Source organism: Macaca fascicularis, chromosome 1, assembly GCF_037993035.2.
Source record: "Macaca fascicularis isolate 582-1 chromosome 1, T2T-MFA8v1.1".
Classification (NCBI taxonomy): Eukaryota; Metazoa; Chordata; class Mammalia; order Primates; family Cercopithecidae; genus Macaca; species Macaca fascicularis.
In genome coordinates this window covers 219,781,856-219,803,451 of record NC_088375.1, presented here as the reverse complement: position 1 = coordinate 219,803,451, position 21,596 = coordinate 219,781,856, and the positions used below count along the sequence as shown (strand labels likewise).

The 21,596-nt window shown below is 49.2% G+C and overlaps 1 protein-coding gene across 1 annotated transcript; it reads left to right on the top strand.

Annotated features, from left to right (window-relative positions):
* Window positions 1-2,841: 2,841 nt before the first annotated feature.
* On the top strand, window positions 2,842-21,466 carry LOC135965004 (chymotrypsin-like elastase family member 2A). The gene is made up of 8 exons (XM_065520247.1): window positions 2,842-2,929; window positions 7,259-7,347; window positions 10,971-11,068; window positions 12,131-12,259; window positions 12,782-12,918; window positions 15,386-15,531; window positions 16,762-16,914; window positions 21,365-21,466. The coding sequence occupies exons 1-8, from the start codon at window positions 2,842-2,844 to the stop codon at window positions 21,380-21,382; spliced, it is 858 nt and encodes a 285-aa protein (XP_065376319.1). The 3' UTR covers window positions 21,383-21,466.
* Window positions 21,467-21,596: the final 130 nt, after the last annotated feature.

The following is a 21,596-nucleotide window of genomic DNA, read 5'->3' as shown; positions in this document are numbered from 1 at the left end:
GCACTTATTGCTGACACGTCTGGGGACAGTTGGGGGTGTCAGGCAGCCCTGCTAATTTGGGCTGGACTCACTCATATGTTTAGGGGTCAGCCAGGGTTGGCTGATCCAGTGTGGGTCAGACTGGGCAGCCTGGCTCTGCATGTCTCACCCACATCCCGGGAGGGCACTGCATGGCAAAGGGCATGGGTGCAGGGAGGATGAGGAATCAGGGCAATCTCGGTCAGCCACCACATCCACATTCTCTCTGACTCAAATGAGAAGCATAAACTAGGGCAGGGCAGAGGGAGGGCACTCACTGGGCTGGAGCTCTGAACTCACCACCGACAGGCAGTCAGTGGCTGAGTCACTTAACCTCCCTTGGCCTCAGTTTTCCCCATCTGTGAAATGGACACCTGCCCTGTCTCCTTACTGGGGAGCCAATGAAATGACCAATGTTTGTGAATGGGGTGGAAGGGGCCATTACTACTACTGACCTCACTCCCTGGACTCAAATCTTCCCTCTGTCTTTTTTTTTTTTTTTTTTTTTTTTCCGAGATGGAGTTTCACTCTTGTTGCCCAGGCTGGAGTGCAGTGGCGCTATCTTGGTTCACTGCAACCTCCGCCTCCCTGGTTCAAGCGATTCTCCTGCCTCTGCCTCCCGAGTAGCTGGGATTACAAGCACCCGCCACCATGCCCGGCTAATTTTTTATTTTTTTAGTAGAGACTGGGTTTCATCATGTTGGCCAGGCTGGTCTCGAACTTCTGACCTCAGGTCATCCACCCGCCTCAGTCTTCCAAAGTGCTGGGATTAAAGGCCTGAGCCACTGCACCCGGCCTTCCCTCTCTCTTTTCGTTCCTTCGGAGAGGAAGCCTCTTTCCTAGCAGGCCTCAGGTCTCAGGCTTCCAGCATATCCTTGGGGGTCCACTTCCCAGAAACTGAGTCCTATCAAGTTGAGACACAGGTTGAGTCTACAAAGGACCTCACGGCAGTGGGCCAGGGGACCACATGAAGGCAGCGAATAAACAGGGAGCATCTTCCCATAGTATCCATTTTCTGTGAAGATCGGGAGGGAAGAAAAAACTGTATATGGAAATAAACCCAGCTATATTACGAAGTTGCAAAATTCAAATTAAGCTTTCAGATGAAGAACGAGACTTCCAAGACACTTTGCTATTGTTAGTGCTGAGTGCTAGATCCCAGATCATCACTTTACTGCAAACTAGAGCCTGCAAACCAAATCTGTTTTGTAAATAAAGTTTTATTGGAACATGGCTACGCCCATATGGCTGCTTTTGCACTGCAACGGCCGAGTTGACTAGTTGCGACAAAGACCATATGGTCTGCAAGTCTGAAATATTTACTATCTGGCCCTTTACACAGAAAGCTTGCCAGCCGCTAAACTACGTGGATTCTTTGATGAAAAGGTTTCAAGAATTCTGTGCTGTTCTAATATCTGAGGTCTGAAGGTCTAAGGAATTAAGAGTGAATGTTTATTGCACAGTTACTATTCTGAGTGCTTTCAGTGAATAAACTGCTGCTTGATTCTAACAACTCTAAGACATAAATGGTATTGTTATTGTTTCTCTTTGATAGCTGAGAAACCCAAGGAATAGACAGTGAAATGTGCCCTAGCCCAGTGCTTCTCAAATGTTAATATGCAGAGGAACGAAATCATCCAGGGATCCTATTAAACCACAGACACCGAAGATGGGAAATTCTGCATTTCTAACCAGCGACTGAGCTGTGCTGATGCTGCTGGCCCAGGTCACACTCCGTAGAGAGGAGCCAAACCACAGACTCACTACACAGAGGCACTGGGGTCTTAAGCCCAGGCCCCCAGCCCCTAGGCCACGTGGCTCTTCAGAGTAGTTGTTCTGAATGAGTCACAAACCCCATGAGAATTTCGCATCTGGCTGGGCGCTGTGGCTTACACACGTCATCTCAGCACTTTGGGAGGCTGAGGTGGGTGGATTACCTGAGGTCAGGAGTTCAAGCCAACATGGTGAACCCCGTCTCTACTAAAATTACAAAAAATTAGCCAGGCGTGGTGGTGGGCACCTGTAATCCCAGTTACTTGGGAGGCTGAGACAGGATAATTGCTTCAACGTGGGAGGCGGAGGTTGTAGTAAGCCGAGATCACATCATTGCACTCCTGCCTGGGAAACAGAGAGAGACTGTCAAAAAAAAAAAAAAAAGAAAAAAGAAAAAAGAAAAAAAGAAAAGAAAAGAAAGAAGGAAAGAAAGAAAATAAAAAAAGAAAAGAAAAGAATTTCGCATCTACATCTCATTGCCCCACTGAGACCCCAAGGACCCAACCCAGTACACAATCTGACACATTACATCATTGTTAAACAACATGTAAATGGAGAATGAAGCTCCAGGGAGGGAAGTGGGCTGGAGTGGCTTCCTGCACTCTGCCTCCTCTGCCTCTATTTCCTCTCCTACCAGCACAGAGGCCTGGATTTCTGTGCAGGCGCTGCCCCACCGGATCCCGGAGGTTCTGGGTGAAACCTCATGGCCCAGACCAAGGCAGGAGCCAGTGCTCCAGGCCTGGCCAATCAACACATTGCATCCCCTTCCCTACCACAGCGATTGGCTCAGGGATAGGCATGTGACCTGAGGTAGGTCCAATCAGAGAGATTGCACGACTTGTGCCCGGAGTTACCAGATGGCTGTCACTCATTGGCTGCACCTGTGTGAGGATGAGTGGATGTGAGGCTCCAAAGCAAAATGAGAGAGGAAGGGGGAGACGGGGTGATTTTGCTCCCCAGCGTACATCTGGCAATGTGTGGAGACATTTTTAGTTGCGGCAACTGTGTGGGGAGGCGTAGGGACTGGCATCTAGCGGACTGGGGCCAGCGATGCTGTCAAACTCCCACAATGCACAGAACATAGACACAGCCCTCACAACAAAGCATCATCCCGCCCGAAATGTCAACACTGCTGCAGGTGAGGAACTCTGGACCAGAGATGCTGCGGTGATCTTGTCCTCAAGGAAGGGAGAACCTGGAGCAGCCACAGGCCTCTTAACGGAGCCTGATATGAGACCTCAAAGCAGAAGGCAGAAGCAAAAGATGAAGAAAAGTCAAGTTCAAGGGCCATCACCAGGGCCCTGAAACCTGCTTTGCTCCTGGACTTTGTCATTTTGTGACCCAATGAATGACCTTTTGGCTTAAGAACAACCGAGTGAAGTTTTGTGTCACTTTCCAATCCTGACAGCGGCCGGGCACAGTGGCTCATGCCTGTAATCCCAGCACTTTGGGAGGCCAAGGTGGGTGGATCACCTGAAGTCAGGAGTTCGAGACCATCCTGACCAACGTGGTAAAACCCTGTCTCTACTAGAAAAACACAAAATTAGCCGGGTATGGGGGTGGGCACCTGTAATCCCAGCTACTCGGGAGGCAAAGGCAGGAGAATCGCTTGAACCTCCTGGTGAAGGTTGCTGTGAGCCAAGATGGCACTGCTGCATTCCAGCTTGGGTGACAGAGCGAGACTCTGTCTCAAAAAAAAAAAAAAAAAAAAAAAAATCCTGACAGCAATGGGATGGAACAGACAAAGCATCTGTTCCTCTCCCTGTTTGTAGCTAGGCACCCCAGGCCAGAAAGCCTGTGGGACTGACCCAAGGTCACACAGCAAATTCACAGCAGGTGTTTGTTCAGTGTTCTCATACAGGACACACTTTATTTTTATATTAAAACAAACAAAGATACAGAACAGAATGCCGAATTCACATGAACCTTTAAGATAAAATATGGGACTTAAGAAATAATTGCTTGCTGCAGTGACTGACACAGACCATAAATGAGTCCAAACTGTCAAAGGGAGCATGGGATGGAGTTGGGACTGGAACTCACGTCTTCTGACATCCAGTCCCACGGGATTCTGCCCCCCGTCCCCCACCCAATCTTCCTCACCTTTGCACAATCCTAGGGAGATTACAGAATTCTTTCCCACCCATTTTCTTACCCGTGCAACTATCCTGCAATCCAGGCCTGGATGGTTATCTAGGAAACTAAGGCCCAGAAGATAAGTGGCTTGTCCAGACCACCACACTCAAAATTGGTGGATCAAAGAGTTGAACATGGCTGGGTGCCGTTGCTCACGCCTGTAATCCCAGCACTTTTGGAGGCTGAGGCTGGTGAACACGAGGTCAGGAGTTCAAGATCAGCCCGGTCAATATGGTGAAACCCCATCTCTACTAAACATACAAAAATAAGCCAGGCGTGGTGGCTGGCACCTGTAGTCCCAGCTACTCAGGAGGCTGAGGCAGAAGAATCGCTTGAACCCGGGAGGCAGAGGTTGCAGTGAGCCGAGATCGCACCACTACACTCCAGCCTGGGGGACACAGCATGATTCCACCACAAAAAAAAAAAAAAAAAAAAAAAAAATCACTTGAACTCAAGCCTTAAGAATTGAAGTCCGCCCAGGTACAATGGCTCAGGCCTGTAATCCCAACACTTTGGGAGACCAAGGCAGGTGGATCACCTGAGATCGGGAGTTCAAAACAAACCTGACCAACATGGCAAAACCCCATTTCTACTAAAAATACAAAAATTAGCCGGGCATGGTGGCGTACAGCTGTCATCCCAGCTACACCGGAGGCTGATGCATGAGAATCACTTGAACCTGGGGGGTGGAGGTTGCAGTGAGCAGAGATCATGCCACTGGTTGACAGAAGGAGACTCCATCTCACCAGAAAAAAAAAAAAAAGAGTTGAAGTTCACTTTCCCTTCTGTTTTTTTGACTGGGGCAAAAGCTAGAGTTTGTGATCACAGAGTGGAGCTTCCTCATCAGCAGTGGGCCTGCCTGGCTTTGTGCTCTCCCAAAAGGCAAGAAGAGTGAAGGTCTAAGGAAGAACAAGAGAGTCCACCAGGAAACCGTGCTCACTCCACGCTTCCCCCAACACAAGTTGAAGTCCTAGGAGGTGAGGCAGGATGCTGTCTCCAGTGGTGGCAAGTAATGGGCTTTGGAATCAGACCAACCTAGTTCCAATTCCCATTCTGCCGCTTAGAAGCTGTAGGATCTTGGCAAGTCACTTCACCTCTCCGAAGCTCAGCTTCCTCCTGTGAAATAACAGAGCCTCTTGCAGGGTTTTTTGTGGCTTAGATTCAATAAGGAATGTGAGTGCATTTAACATCTGTGTGGTGCTGGGTGTCACTGTACCTTTGTTTGTTCCCCTTTTGGAGAAGCTTCTGCTTTGACCCCATTTGGAAGATGACGTTATTGGAGAAGTGCACACTGCTGTTCTCTTGGAAGAGGACAATAAAATGTATCTGCCACCCAGACTGAGATGAATCAATTGCAACTTATTGCAGCCATTGCCACCCAGGCTTAAGTGACCTTCTGCCTCAGCCTAGCCTCCAAGAGTAGCTGGAGCCACATATGTGTGCCACCACGCCTGGCTAACTTTCTAAAAAGAATTTGTAGTGACGGGTGGTCTCACTATGTTGTCCAGGCTGGTCTCTTTTTTTTCTTGAGATGGAGTCTTGCTCTGTTGCCCAGACTAGAGTGCAGTGGTGCAATCTCAGCTCACCTCAACCTCCACCTCCAAGGTTCAAGAGATTTTCCTGCCTCAGCCTCCTGAGTAGCTGCGACTATAGGCATGCAGCATCACACCCGGCTAATTTTTGTATTTTTAGTAGAGACAGGGTTTCACCATGTTGGCCAGGCGGATCCCAAACTCCTGGCTTCAGGTGATCCACCCACATCAGCCTCCCAAAGTTCTGGGATTATAGGAGTGAGCCACTGTACCTGGCCATAAAGTGCATTTTGATCCACCAGATGAAGCCCTCCTCTGCCAGCGTTCTGCTTCCCCCATCATTAGAGCAGCCAGATCCTAACTGTGCATGTCGGCCTTGCCTTCTGCTACGGGTGCACCTTCCCTTCCCCACATTACACAAATCCTTACCATAATGTTGTGAAACACGCTGGGCACAGGTTTGTCTCCCTGTTTCACAGATGGGTCTAGAGACTTACATGACCCAGCCAAGGTCACACTGCAAGCCCTGGTGTGGCCTAGAACAGGCTTTCTCAGCCTCAGCACCATTGACATCTGGGGCAGGGCACGTCCTATTGCCCAGTGCATTGTTGGAGGTTTAGCAGCATCTCTGCTTTCTGCCTGCTGGATGCCAATAACATCAACCCCAGCCATGATACCCAACAATGTCTCCAGATGTTGTCAAACGTCTCCTGGTGGCTGAACCAGCCCCACTGAGAAATACCGTCTTAGAACGCTGGGGGTTCAGCATGCCACCTTCATCTTTACATTGAAAACACAACTCCTGGCTGGGCCCAGTGGCTCAGCCTATAATCCCAGCACTCTGGGAGGCCAAGGTGAGCAGCTCACTTGAGGCCAGGAGTTGGAGACCAGTCTGGCCAACATGATGAGACCCCCGTCTCTACCAAAAATACAAAAATTAGCCAGGAATGGTGGCTCACACCTGCAATCCCAGCTGCTAGGGAGACTGAGGCAGGGGAATTGCTTGAACCCAGGAGGCAGAGGTTGCAGTGAGCTGAGATCACGCCACTGCACTCCAGCCTGGGTGACAGAGCATGACTCCATCTCAGAAAGAAAAAAAAAAGAGAAAGAAAGAACACACAACTCCTCTCCTCAGTCTTACTCTGGGAGGAAAAAAAAAAATAGAAAACACAACTCCAAGGACCAACAATTAGTATTTTTCTTCCTTCCCTAACACACAACATAATCTCTTCAAAACAGATGGAACCCATATTCCAATATCTACCTTTGGCATCTTTTTCAAAGTATTTCTAGGGTGACAGCTGGGAGGAAATGGGAAAAAAAAATATTTGGACACAAGCTCTTTTTTCCACTGGGCTTTGAGAAAATCCCCATCTTGCGTGCTCCCAGTGTATCTCTCACTGATAAGTTCCTCATAAAACCAGGGCCTCATCCAGGGCCACGCTGACAGAACTCCCACGGACACACCATGATTAGGACCCTGCTGCTGTCCGCTTTGGTGGCTGGAGGTAAACCCTGTCACCCAGAGCCACTGGTTTCCCATCCCCTGGTGTGGCTGGGAATGGGATCTTCCTGTCCTCCCCTCTCGCCCCCACCCAACCCCTACTGCATTCAGACGTATAATCATAAGAAAACTGGAATGGAGTTTCAAAGAACTGGAGCAAAGAGCAGGATTCTATGACCTCTTGGGATCTTTCTAGAACAAGGGTTTTCTATTTGGGGGTTCAGAATGCAGCAAGTGTAGTTTACATTGTGTGGGTCGCTGCTTCCTGGACTCAAGACCCTTTCTCTTTTCATAGCCCTCAGTTGTGGGGTCCCCACTTACCCGCCTTCTGTGACTAGAGTGGTTGGAGGTGAAGAAGCGACACCAAACAGCTGGCCCTGGCAGGTGAGTCAACCACACTGTACTTCCCCGTGTCCCTGCCCCACTCCCTTTACATCCCCCCTTTGCCCTTCCACCATGGGGTCTACTGTGCTGGCAAAGTGAGGACTGATGGGACTCAGAGAGCAGCACAGGCAACTTCACCAATAAGATACATTTCCGGCTGGGTGCAGTGGCTCGTGCCTGTTATCCCAGCACTGTGGGAGGCCCAATCCGTGCAATCCATGCCCTACTGTCACCTCCCTCCCCTCTGCTTGGCCGTGGCAGGGAATTGAAAGACAGGGGAGGAGGAATGAAGGAACAGGAAGGGCATGGGACAGCTTCATTAGAGACTTAAACAGTGTCAAATGTCACCACCTTAAAGTTCTTCTTATTTATTTATTTTTTTAAAGACAGGGTCTCACTCTGTCACCCAGGCTGGAGTGCAGTGGCGCCATCCCGGCTCACGGCAACCTCCGCCTCCTGAGTTCAAGCGATTCTCCTACCTCAGCCTCCCAAGTAGCTGGGATTACAGGCACACACCACCACACCCAGCTAATTTTTGTATTTTTAGTACAGACAGGATCCCATCATGTTTGCCAGGTTGGTCTCAAACTCCTGGCCTCAAGTGACCCACCCACCTCGGCCTCCCAAAGTGCTGGGATTACAGGCGTGAGCCACCGTGCCCAGCCTCCACCACTTTTAAGTTCTACCCCACACCTGTTAAACCATTTTTTAGTCTGGAAAAAAAAAAAAGTGAGGAGCCAGCAGGCTGGATAGTAAGGTCCACTTATGCAGTCTCATGTTCCTATGAGTGGATTTGGTCTTCAGGGGGAAACTAGACAAGCAGGAGACAAGATCACCCGCCCCTGATGATCTCTTCCATTCTATTCATTTGCTTATTCACTCACTTGTTCAATCAGTCAGCATTTGTTGAAGACCCAGTATGTACCAGGCACTGCTCTAGGCACCTGGCACATAGCAGTGGGGGGAAAAATTCATGAAGCCTTTGTTAAAGTGGAGGAGTGGCCGGCACAGTGGCTCAAACACCTGTAATCCCAGTACTTTTGGAGGCCAAGGTGGGCGGATCACCTGAGGTCAGGAGTTCGAGATCAGCCTAGCTAACATGGCGAAACCCCTTCTCTACTAAAAATACAAGTAAATTAGCCAGGTGTGGTGGCAGGCACCTGTAATCCCAGCTACTCTGGTGGCTTAGACAGGAGAATGGCTTGAACCCAGGAGACAGAGGTTGCAGTGAGCCGAGATTGTGCCACTGCACTCCAACCTGAGCGACAAAGCAAGATTCCACCTCAAAAAAATAAAAATAAAATAAAATAGAGGAGTGAGACAATAAACAACTGAATGAGTAAACTCATAACATGCCAGAAAATGAAAGATACTATGAGGAAGAGTAACGCAGAGCAAGAGGAAGGAGACGAGTGTGTCTGTGTGTGCGTATGTACATGAGCGTGCATGTATGTGTGTGCACACTGTTTGAAACAGCATGGTCATAGAAGACCTCATGGAGAAGGTAACATTGAGCAGAGACCAACAGGAAGTGAAGGAAAGAGCTACATCGATATTTGCGAGAATATTCCGGGCAGGAGGAAGAGCCAGTGCAAAGGCCCTGAGGCAGAAGTGGGTTTGGTGTATTTGCAGAACTGCATGGAAGTCAGTGTGGCTGGAGGAGAGGACAGTGGGAGCCTACGGGGTCAGAGAGGCCACAGAGGGCCTAGTAGGTCATCAGACAGATTCAGGTTTTATAAGCTGTAAAGGGGGAGCCACTGGAGGGTCTGAGCAGAGAAGAGAAGTCATCTGACTTCCATTCAAAAAGGGTCATTCTGGCTGCTGTGTTGAGAAAATGTGGGCGGGAGCGGGGAGAAGAGATGGGAGACTAGAGTGATCATTGAGAAGAGAGGAGGACTGGGACACGCAGTTGAGGTAGTGACCGAGGGGTAGCAACCACTCCACATATTCCCAAGCTAGAGCTGAAGGGATTTGCTGATGGACTGGAATGAGGGATAACAGGGAAAGACAGGAGCCAAGGATGACACCAAGGTTTGCGACCCGAGCAGCAGTGGAGTTGCCATTGACTGTGACAGAGGACCCAGGGGAAAGACCACGTTTGGGATAAGTCAGGAGTTTTGTTTTGGACATACTAAACCGGAGGGGGCTAAGGAAAGAGCTCCCAAGGAGGGGAAGATCCCAACCGATCCAGTTGCAGAAAGATGTTCAGAACAGGGTTTTTGGTGGTTTTTTGTTTTTGTTTTTGACATGAAGTCTCACTCTTGTCACCCAGGCTGGAGTGCAATAGCACAATCTCGGCTAACTGCAACCTCTGCCTCCCGGGTTCAAGTAATTCTCTTGCCTCAGCCTTATGAGTAGCTGGGATTACAGATACACGCCATCAAACCTGGCTAATATTTGTGTTTTTAGTAGAGACAAGATTTCACCATGTTGGCTAGGGTGGTCTCAAACTCCTGACCTCAGGTGAATTCACCTACCTCGGCCTCCCAAAGTGTTAGAATTACAGGCATAAGGCAGCACTCCTAGCAGAAAATTTATTTTTTAATAGTCTGTATGTTTTTTATTTTTCTATCCCAGATTTTTTGCGTTAATTTTGTTGTTGCTTTTTGTTGGGGGGGCAGAGCAGATACAGGCTCTTGCTATGTCACCCAGGATGACCACAGAGCAATCACAGCTCCCTGCAACCTAGACTTTCTGAGATCAAGCAATCCTCCCACCTCAGCCTCTTGAGTAGCTGAGACTACAGGTGTGCATCAAGACTCCCAGTTAATTTTTATTTTAAAAATGTTTTGGTAGAGTCAAGTTCTCGCTATGGTGCCCAGGCTGGTTCACAAACTCCTGGGCTCAAGCAATACTCCCACCTCAGCCTTCTGAGTAGCTGGGACTATAGGCATGCACCACGGCACCCAGCAGCTAATTTTGGGCATTTTTGTAGATACAATGTAATAGTCCTTCCTCACACTGCTAAGAAAGACATACCTGAGACTGGGTAATTTATAAAGGAAAGAGGTTTAATTGACTCACAGCTCAGCATGGCTGGGGAGGCCTCAGGAAACTTACAATCACGGCAGAAGGGGAAGGAAACACATCCTTATTCACACAGCGGCAGCAGGGAGAAATGCCGAGCAAAAGTGGGGGAAAGCCCCCTATAAAACCATCAGATCGTGTGAGAACTCACTATCATGAAAACAGCATGGGAGTAACCACACTCACGATTCAATTACCTCCCACCAGGTGCCTCCCACGACACGTGGGGATTATGCTACAATTCAGGATGAGAATTGGGTAGGGACATAGCCAAACTTTATCAGATGGGGTTTCACCACATTGCCCAGGCGGGTCTCAAACTCCTGGGCTCAAGTGATCCTCCTTCCCTGGCCTCCCAAAGTGTTGGGATTACAGGCATGAGCCACCATGCCTGGCCTGATCGTTTTTAATATAGATTGCATTAACATATTTTTTATCTTGACGTCTGAGGTTTTGGGTGCCCCCTTAAGTTGTGCACCTGAGGTGAGTGCCTCACTCCCCCTTACCCTAGTCCCAGCCCTGTTCTTGGGAAACTGGAGTGCAGGGAGGCCCTGCTTTTTCAGCCACAGCCACAGAGCTCCTGTGTTTCTCTCCAGGTCTCCCTGCAATACACCTCCAATGGCAAGTGGTACCACACCTGCGGAGGGTCCCTGATAACCAAAAACTGGGTCCTGACAGCTGCCCACTGCATCAGGTAACTGCCATTCCCTGGGCACTTGGCCTGCTCACCAGCCGGTGCTCATTTCTGAGCTGGGGGCTTAAATGGCCTGAACCACGCTACATAAAGCAGCCTTGCAAATAACCACTAGCCTGGCCGAGACACAAGCTGTAGTCAATCAATGGTCCAGTGTGTTGGCCCATCAATGTCAGTACATGGGTGTCCTGTGCCAGGTACTGAGGGAGGATGAGGAGAAAGGGAAGGCCTAATCTCTGCCCTCTTGGGGAAACTATATGTGGCCTCTGGATCTGGAATTGGGTTCCCTTGAACAACTTGACCTCTCAAAGCTTCAATACCATCACCTGCAGAAAACAATGGAGTAACAGAATTTAGTGTGAATTCAATGAGTGGATTTACTAAAGGGCCTGGCACTTAGTAAGTGCCCAGTGAAAGCTAATTCTCAATTATAGACTAATTGTAAAGGCCTGCAAGGTTCTGCAACGTTGTTCACTTATCCTCTTTGTTATCCGTGACTTCTGCTCATCACAGCTGGAACTCACCGGAGCTTCTGCTGGGTCCGTGTGACTCCTTCCAGGAGTGATCCCTTCTCCCATCTAATTTACAATAAGCTCTAGGAGGTTTTGGGGGAAATAATAGAGGCCTACAGTCAGGAGTCCTGGCTTCGGGTTCTGGTTTCTCACTAACGGTGGGACTCTGGGCCAGGTTACGCCTCTCTGGGACTCAGTTTCCCCATCTGAAAATGAAAGGTGGGAAAAATGTCCTTGAGAGCAAATGACTCCTGTTTTCTCTGTGTTCATCTCATTCCCTCCGTAATCCTACAGAGCCTGTGTTATTACAACATTGATTTTATATTATAGTCTATAGTTAGTATAGTAACAATTATTATATGATCATAGTTCTTACGTTATATACTTTAGGCTCTATTATAATTAACTGATTGTCCCATGGGAGGAAAGATCCCCAAGCCCAAGCCCCAACTAGTGGCTCATGCAGCAGCCAGTTACTTGGGTCTATCCCAACATTATTCAAAGCCAGGCCTCTGGAGGTGACCCTCTCCCTGGGCCCCCTTTCTCCCAGCTCCTCCAGGACCTACCGCGTGGTGCTGGGACGGCACAACCTCCACATTGCGGAGTCCGGCTCGCTGGCCGTCAGTGTCTCTAAGACTGTGGTGCACCAGAACTGGACCTCCAACCAGGTCTCCAAAGGGTTCGTTACTGTCTGGATGCACTTGGGGATGAGGTTGTCAGGGAACAGATGGGGGTCTCACAGAGGCAAGGGTCTCAACTCCACCACATGCCCTCTGCTTCTTCTGTAGGGAGGGGGAAGAAGCTCTAGCCTCTTAGAGGTGGAACCAGCTCCAAAGATGTCCGGGGTGGGGATGTGACCTCAGGAGGGAGAAGCAAAGACTGCCAGAGTGACCTGGTTTGCTGCCAGTCAAGCCTGCAGGGTCCCTGTCCGCGGAGCGTGTATCTACTTCATGCCAAGTCCTGGGGACACAGCGACAGTGCTGTCGACCCTGTAACTCTCCCTGGAGTAGGACACAATCTCTCCTCCCTTGCCCCTTTCAACAAGACCCTCTGCATTTTCAAAGATGCCTTGGGACCCTGCCACTCAGAGCAAGCTGGGGCAATGTACAGGGAATGATGACAAGGTCTCAGAGCCCTCCAAAGCCCCACAGGGCAGGAAAAGTCAACCCTGTCCTCATGCTCTCCCTCTGCACTGACCCAGGTACGACATTGCCCTGGTCAAACTGGCTAACCCCGTCTCCCTCACGGACAAGATCCAGCTGGCCTGCCTCCCTCCTGCTGGCACCATTCTACCCAACAACTACCCCTGCTACGTCACGGGCTGGGGAAGGCTGCGGAGTAAGTGGGAGTCAGGAGCCCCCAGGCCTGGGAGGGAAGGGAGGTGATGTCACCCCTGTCTGGCCAGGGCCTCTCACCTGTCATCCCAGGGTGTGTGGCTGCCTCGGAGAGATGGGGTGGCATAGGCTGATGCCTGCCTGGGTTCAAATGTCAGCTCTCCCACTACATGAATGTCACACCTTGGGCACATTACTAGGTCTCTCCATGCAGCACTTTTATCATATGTAAAATGCGAATAATCGCCTGGGCGCTGTGGCTCCCGCCTGTAATCCCAACACTTTGGGAGGCCTGGCAGGCAGATCACTTGAGGTCAGGAGACCAGCCTGACCCAAATGGTGAAACCCCGTCTCTACTAAAAATATTTTTAAAATAGTAGGGCGTGGTGGTGTGCTCCTGTAGTCCCAGCTACTCAGGAAGCTGAGGCAAGAGAATCGCTTGAACCCGGGAGGTGGAGGTTGCAGTGAGCCAAGATTTCGCTACTGCACTCCAGCCTGGGGAACAGAACGAGACTGCGCCTCAAAAAAAAAAAAAAAAGGCCATAATAATAGCAGCTACATCACAGAGTTGGCAAGAGGATTAAAGGAGATAATCCATAAGAAGCCTGGCATGTGGTAGGTGCTGTGTGTTAGTTGTTGTCACTGTCCCTATGATGGAAAGAAAGTTACAGAGACCATGTGACATCTTCTGTGTGGCCCATAGAGTTCAGAACAGCATTTTCCTCTGTGACCTGAGGCCCCTGGAGCCCTCATTGGACCCTCCGTGCCCCATGGCAAAAGCTGTCCCCTGTGCCATTCGGTCTTGCTGCTCAGAACCTGGCTGAGGGCGGGTCTCCTTTGACATAGACTCCAGGGGTTACAGATCCAATGACAGTAGCCACCAAAAGGAACAGAGTTCCGGCCCTTCCATTGTGAAATCACCAGAGGTTTGGAAGATTCTAGGAAGGGATGAGTGATAATGACCTTATGACCATAATGACATTATGAGTGATAACGACATTATGACATTTCTCCCTAATGACATAAACCTATAAGTATAATGACATGTTTTTCCAGGGGTACATCCACATACGTACCCTGGAATAAATCCCCATTGCCCTCCTGACTGGCTTATCTGTAAATACAAGGACACATCAAATCCTGTGGTGAGTGGTGGTGGAAGAGGCATTTCATGCTTATTAAGATAGAAGCACAACCACCTGTTTGTTTCCCCAGACAACCCTGGGGCAGATGCAGTTCATGTGAGACAGTGGAAGTGGGGAGGCATCCAAATGCTTGGCTTTTAGGCCCAGCTCTGCCGGTCACGGTGAAACCTTGGGCAAGTCACTTCCGAACCTCAGTTTCCTCATCTGTAAAATGGAAACACTGTTGGTAAAGACCAAAGAGGTGAAAGGTGAAAATGCGTCCTACATTGCAATATGTTATATAAGTGTTAATCACTTATTAGTGGTCTTAAGCCAGACCCTTAACTTCCGTTTCTTTTTTTTTTTTTTTTTTTTTTGAGACAGAGTCTTGCTCTGTTGACCTGGCTGGAATGCAGTGGTGCAATCTCGGCTCACTGCAACCTCTGCCTCCCAAGCTCAAGTGATTCTCCTGCCTCAGCCTTCCAAGTAGATGGAATTTTAGGCGTGTACCACCACACCCAGCTAATTTTTGTATTTTAGTGGATACAGGATTTCACCATGTTGGTCAGGCTGGTCTCAAACTCTTGACCTCAAGGGATCCATCCACCTTGGCCTCCCTAAGTGCTGGGATTAGAGGGTGAGCCGCTGCGCCTGGCTGACACTTAACTTCCCTAGGCTTCAATCGACAGTGAAGAATTATGCTACTCTCATCCTTGCCACTCATAGCTGTGGTAACAGAAATGAAGGTGATGGTGGCTGTGTCATTGGGGGCCATTACAATAGCCCTCTCTTCACCACACCAGCATATTTTTCCCAAGGAGGGGGCTCTAACTGCCAGGAGGCTCACTTTCTTATTTCAGATAAGTGACAGAAAACCAGGGAACTAGCTCAGCAAAAAAAGGGAAATTGTTATAAGGATTTAAAAGTTTCAACCCAAGGGCAGAGATAAAGCCAGGCGTCAGGAACAGGCTAGAATCAGGGGCTGGAAGCCTGTAAGAAACTCAGGAAATGCTCTCTTGGAATTTCTTTTCTTTGTGAGTCTACTTCATTCCCCACATAAAACAAAATGTCAGTCATTGCCAACAGCTTCCCAGATTTACGTCCTCTGAAACCGGAATCTCTTAGACCCCATCTCAGGATCCCAGGGGAGGGAGCTCATTGGCTTAGCTTGAGTCAGGTGTTCACTGCTGAACCATTCAACTGTGAGGACACAGTATAGACAAACATAGCTGTTCGCATATTGCAATGGATGGAAGACAGTAACAAGGTCAACCCAGTACTGGTCAACCACTTCCTTTTTCTCAGGAGTCCTTGCATCCCTAATGCTTTCTTTCTGATCTCATTCAGCCAACGGGCCTCTTCCTGATGTCCTGCAGCAGGGCCGGTTGCTGGTTGTGGACTATGCCACCTGCTCCAGCTCTGGCTGGTGGGGCAGCACCGTGAAAACCAGTATGATCTGTGCTGGGGGTGATGGCAAGATCTCCAGCTGCAACGTGAGTACCAAAATCTGGGGCCCCACTCCATCACAAAATGTGGCTGGTGATAAGGTTATAGAAGTCCACCCCTCCATAGGTCCATCCACCCTCCTCCTGGCAGAAGTACCCAGAAATATGTTCCAGGTATATCAGAACACGATCTTTGGCCAGGCACGGTGGCTCTTGCCTGTACCCTATCACTTTGGGAGGGCAAGTGGGCAGACCACTTGAGGAGAGCAGTTTGAGACACACCTGGCCAACATGGTGAAACCTTGTCTCTACTAAAAATACAAAAATTAGCCAGGCGTGGTGTCGGGCACCTGTAGTCACAGCGACTCAGGAGGCTGAGGCAGGAGAATCACTTGAACCCATGAGGCAGAGGTTGCAGTGAACTGAGATCACACCACTGCACTCCAGCCTGGGTGACAGAGCAAAACTCAAAAAACAAAAACAAAAAAACTTGATCTTGGTTCTTATTTGTTCTTGTTTTGAGATTCTCCTTGTCGTGTCCACCCCTCTCACTGCTGGGAAGTCCTTCCCTGGGTCTCATCAAGGTCTCTCGTGACTGTCATTCCATATCCTTTCCTCTATGATGAAAGGGAGCCAAAGGAAAGTATTCCCTGGCTTAGGGCCTTTCTAGGATGACTTCTGGGTTTTCTGTTGAATTACGCTCATCAGCGGCCCAGCGTGACCCCTCCAGGTAGCTGCCACGGAAGCCTTCCCGGAGACAGTGTCTTAACCACCAGGAATTGCTCTGTGTTGGACTTAGCAGTGAAGTGGGAATGGAATAGGAAGGAGATCCACATGCCCTTCAGATCACACTGTGCCCTACACACTCTGCCCACACAGACCACCCCACCCACGGGAAGTGGGGAAGAGCCTGAACTCTGGGATGTGGCCTCAGCTCCTTTACAAACTGCCTGTGCAACTTTGGGCAAGTCCCAACCTCTCAACACTCCAGTTTCTCCTCTTCAGTGGTCTGGGGAGACTGTGAATATTTACCTCGTAGGATTTTGTGAGGATTAATGAAATAAAGCATAGAACATGCTTAGTTCAGCTCTGGCCACACAGGAAGAATAAGTGTTGGCTCTTGTTGGAATTATGGTACCATCTTGGGCTTTGACCGCAAGGGCCAGCTTCGGAGGACAGTGACCTACAGCAGAACAACAGAAATGCATTGAGAACAATGGTTCAAATGGGCAGCCCCTTCCTCTGCCTTTACGCTTCTATAACTCTGGCCTTCCTCAGGGAGACTCCGGCGGGCCACTGAACTGCCAGGCATCTGACGGCCGGTGGGAGGTGCATGGCATCGTCAGCTTTGGGTCTAGCCTCGGCTGCAACTACTACCACAAGCCGTCTGTCTTCACAAGGGTCTCCAATTACATCAACTGGATCAATTCGGTAAGAACTGGACCAGCCTAAGCCCCAGGGCACTGCCCTGCCCACCTGGTCTTGGGAGTGCCATGCCCACCTGGTGACTGAGAGCCCCTCCTTCCTCTTGAGAGCTAGATGGGAACCCCTTGTAGGAGGCTGCAGACCTTGGCAACTGCTGGGCCCCCCATGGGACCCCAAAATTTCTGTGTGGGTAAAGCTGAGTGAAAAGGAACATAGAGGCTGGCCTTGTCCAAAGACGTTGGACACTCCTCAGGCATACTAAGAGTGAGTTCTGCCGGACGCAGTGGCTCATGCCTATAATCCCAGCATTTTGGGAGGCCGAGCGGGCAGATTGCGAAGTCAAAAGTTCAAGACCAGACTGGCTAACATGGCAAAACCCCATCTCTACTAAAAAAAAATTAAAAAAATTAGCCAGGTGTGGTAGTGCACTCCTGTTAACCTACCTACTCAGGAGGCTGAGGAAGGAGACTCCCTTGAACCTGGGAGATGGAGGTTGCAGTGAGCCGAGATTGCACCATTGCACTCCAACCTGGACAAGAAGAGTGAAACTCCAAGTTAAAAAAAAAAAAAAAAAAAAGAGTGAGTTCCATAGAAATGGTGATTTTATTTTTGTGTATCTGTGTGTGGCCCAGACTCCACCATCCAGTGCTGTAAACGGGTATATTTATCTGCAAAGCCCAAAACCTGATACTTTGAGACCCCCATAGCATTAATGATTGGAAATTAGTCCCCCTCAGGGGTCTTCCAGCTATTCTGTAGGGTGACCAGCCATCTCGGTTTGTGCAGGACTGAGAGGTTTTCCAGGATGCCGGACTTCCTGTTTTACTCTGGGACCATCCCAGGCAAATAAACCCAAGTTGGTCCCCCTCTCTTATCAATGTAAACTCAGAGAGCTGTCTCCTTTCAGCTTCCACAATAACTCAATTTGTTTTTAGCAATGAACACACATTTGTTTATAACAGTAAGCATTAACATTATGTATTAAAAATGATAGGCCAGGTTCCATGGCTCATGCCTGTAATCGCAGCACTTTGGGAGGCCATGGAAGGAGGATTGCTTGAGCCCAGGAGTTCAAGACCAGCCTGGGCAACATAGCGAGACTCTGTCTTTACAAAAGAATATTTTTAAGTGACTCAGGCATGGTGGTGCGTGCCTGTAGTCTCAGCTACTTGGGAGGCTTGGGTGGAAGGGTCACTTGGGCCCGGGAGGCCAATGCTATTTTGAGCCGAGGTCACACCAATGCACTTAAGCCTGGGCAACATAGCAAGACCCTGTCTCCGAAAATAATGATAATAGTAACTGGCATCAATATTAAGGAGCAGCCGTGGATACACGCAGCAGTAGGTGAAAGCAGCCAGAACAGGAAACCCCGTCACAAGAAAGGGGTGGCTGGTGGCTCACGCCTGTAATCCCGGCACTTTGGGAGGCCGAGATGGGCAGATCACCAGAGGTCAGGAGTTTGAGACCAGCCTGGCCAACACGGGGAATCCCTGTCTCTACTACAAATTCAAAATTAAGCTGGGTGTGGTGATACGTGCTTGTAATCCCAGCTACTCAGGAGGCTGAGGCAGGGGAATCACTTGAACCTGGGAGGTGGAGGTTGCAGTAACCCAAGTTCACGCCACTGCACTCCAGCCTGGGCAACGGAGCGAGACTCCATCTCGAAAAAAAAAAAAAAGAAAAACCACAAAAAAAAGAAATGGGTGTCCAGGAGAGGGCAGAGGAGCCACCATGCCTGTTACTGAATACTGGGAAGGAAGAGTCGGACACTCTGTGCCGATGAAAGACCACCTCAGTTTGTTCTTCTGTAAAATGGGACTTGAACTAGACCAGGAGTCCTCCACAATTTAGGCGCAAGAGCAAATGGGAGTTATGGTATTTGTGGCAGAGCCCCCAAAGAAGGGGAAAGCTGGCATCTGACTTCACTAACTTTAATTTGCAGAGAAGTGTTCATTAAACTGACACTTATAAAACCAAATATGAAGCTGCAGCCATGAGCACGTGGTCACAGGAGGAAACTAAACTGTCAAAATAAGCAGGTGGCTGCTTCCAAGTGTTCCCACTGATTCTTGCCAGCTCCTTGTTCATTTGTCTGTCCGCTGGCATCTTTTTGCCAACAAGTGGTCACAGGCAGAGATTCCAGAAACGTTTGTTGGGGAAAAATGGAAAATCAAAAAGACAGTAGCCATTAATCATTAATTGGTGCTTTTTTATCTATAAATTGGGAAAAACCCATCTGAGTCCACCTTTGGAGGCGCCACCCACACGTCAGAGGAGCCTGGCCTGAGACTGACTGGACGAAAGGCTGCTTAGGGGCCTCTCCCAGCCAAACCCTAAGACCCTTTTCCAGCCCCAGCTGCTGTGGGAGTCACCTTGCAGCTGGTCCTGGCAGCACCTTGGGAACCTGAGGCAGGGGCAGGGGCAATTGTCCCAATTTTTTGTCCCAGCGTCAGCTGTTCCCAGCCACAGACACAGGCACAACAGAGCAAGCCAGATTCCAAAGCATGGCCAGATGGCAGCAGGGATCCAAGGGGCAGCATGCCTCGCGAGGCAGCTGGCAGAGTCCCTGTGTTCATAGGAGAGCAGTCGGGGCAGGCACAGATGCCCGGTAACGGGTTTCATAAGGGGGAGAGTCAAGCAACCAGCTGTCCTTGGGTGGGGGCTGCCCCTGGCAGCGGCGGAGGCGCTCCTGACAACTTGCAGTGGCCCCAACCCAGGGATACAGTGTGTGCAGCCTGGAGTCACGAACCACTAGAGCCCTGGGGGTGCCTGAGAGCCCCTGCCTGGATAAACCCAGACAGGTGACAAACCAAGGTCAGGAAGTACAAGCAAAAGATAAGAGCAGAGAAGCAGAGGAGACAATTGGCCCGGGGCATTCATCCTTTCAGCAAATGTCCATTGAGTGACAGTCACACATGAACTCCAGCAATCCTTAGCTTTTATTCTTTTACCAGAGGACAATACATACTCTGTGTAAAAATATTAAAAGAATATGAGTGTATCAAGTAAAAAAGTAGAAGTCCCCCCTCATTTTACATCTCCAATTCCACTCTCCAGAGGTAATCGTTGTTTTTGGTTTTGTTTTTTGAGACAGAGTCTCCCTCTGTCACCAGGCTGAAGTGCAGTGACTTGATCTCGGGTCACTGCAACCTCTGCCTCCCGGGTTCAAGCGATTCTTCTGCCTCAGCCTCCTGAGTAGCTGGGACTACAGGTACACACCACCACGCCCAACTAATTTTTGTATTTTTAGTAGAGATGGGGTTTCACCATGTTGGCCAGGCTGGTCTCAAACTCCTGACCTCAGGTGATCAGCCCGCCTTGGCCTCCAAAAGTGCTGGGATCACAGGCACGAGCCACTGCTCCTGGACAAGTTGTCATTGTTAACCGCTTGGTGTGTGGTCTCAACTTTATGTGCATATATAGCTATATATTTACATAGATAGACACTGTCTTCTAAGCAAAAACTAGGATCTGAGTCTTCATACTGTTCTGCAGCTGTTTTTCATTTAACACCTTATCACATTTTACATGTCAGTACATACATGTCATTCTTTGGAACAACTAAATAGCATTCCATAGTTTGAGTATAATGAATGAAGCTTTCATATTTCCCATTTTTCACTCTTACATTATGCAGTGAACAACCTTGAACATTATTCTTTCACACTGGTCTGAGTGTTTGTACTATAGCAGCTGGATCTCCTGCTGTTTACAGCACTAGATCATGAAGTTGGCATATCAAAATGTTTAATAGGCTGGGCGCGGTGGTTCACGCCTGTAATCCAAGCACTTTGGGAAGCTGAGGCGGGTGGATCACTTGAGGTAAGCAGTTCGAGACCAGCCTGGCCAACATAGTGAAACCTCATCTCTACTAAAAATGCAAAAAATTAGCCAGGCATGGTAGTGTATGCCTAAAATCTCAGCTACCCGGGAGGCTGATGTACGAGAATCACTTGAACCTGCATGGCAGAGGTTGCAGTGAGCCCAGATCGCCCCACTGCACTCCAGCCTGGGCAACACAGTGAGACTGTCTCAAAAAAAAAAAAACGTTTAACAGACACTGATCACCAGCCTCTGGAAACAGTTATAGCGCCAACCACATTGCATAACTGCCTTGCAAATAGCAGTCTTGATTTGAGAAACAAATGAAATCTAAAAATATGCCATCCACACATTTGGAATATAAGTTTTAGGGGTTCAAAGGCCCCCAACCCTGAAGCCCACACAGGACTCCTGGTAAGACCCCCTTTACAGGAAGACCCTAACAGGTCAATGAAAAGCTGTGATTGCATCTTTGTTTTCAAAACGTCATCAGAACTCCTCAGGCAGGAGCTAGTGCAGTGTGGGCTGCCTGTGACTCACTTGAGGAGCTTAACCCAGGAGGACAGAGACAGGAAACTGCCACGCACAGCTCTGCGGTTAGGTGAACCTGACGATTTTCTTGTGTGTCCTACAGGTGATTGCAAATAACTAACCAAAAGAAGTCCCCGGGACGGTTTCAGACTTGGAAAGGTCCCAGAAGGAAATTAATATTATAATAAAATGACAACTATGCAAATCACATCTTGATGAGAGATTTATTAGCAATCCATCCTAACATCCAGGGCCCTAAAAACCAGAAATAGGCTGGGCGCAGTGGCTCAACCCTGTAATCCCAGCACTTAGCACTTTGGGAGGCCAAGGCAGGC

What these genes read in the sequence shown, in the direction of transcription:
- LOC135965004 (XM_065520247.1), top strand. Translation starts at nt 2,842, where the DNA reads ATGCTGTCAAACTCCCACAATGCACAGAACATAGACACAGCCCTCACA. An exon ending in TCCAACCAGGTCTCCAAAGG is followed by an intron (nt 12,260 to 12,781) that starts GTTCGTTACTGT and finishes GCACTGACCCAG; the next exon opens with GTACGACATTGCCCTGGTCA. An exon ending in GGGCTGGGGAAGGCTGCGGA is followed by an intron (nt 12,919 to 15,385) that starts GTAAGTGGGAGT and finishes GATCTCATTCAG; the next exon opens with CCAACGGGCCTCTTCCTGAT.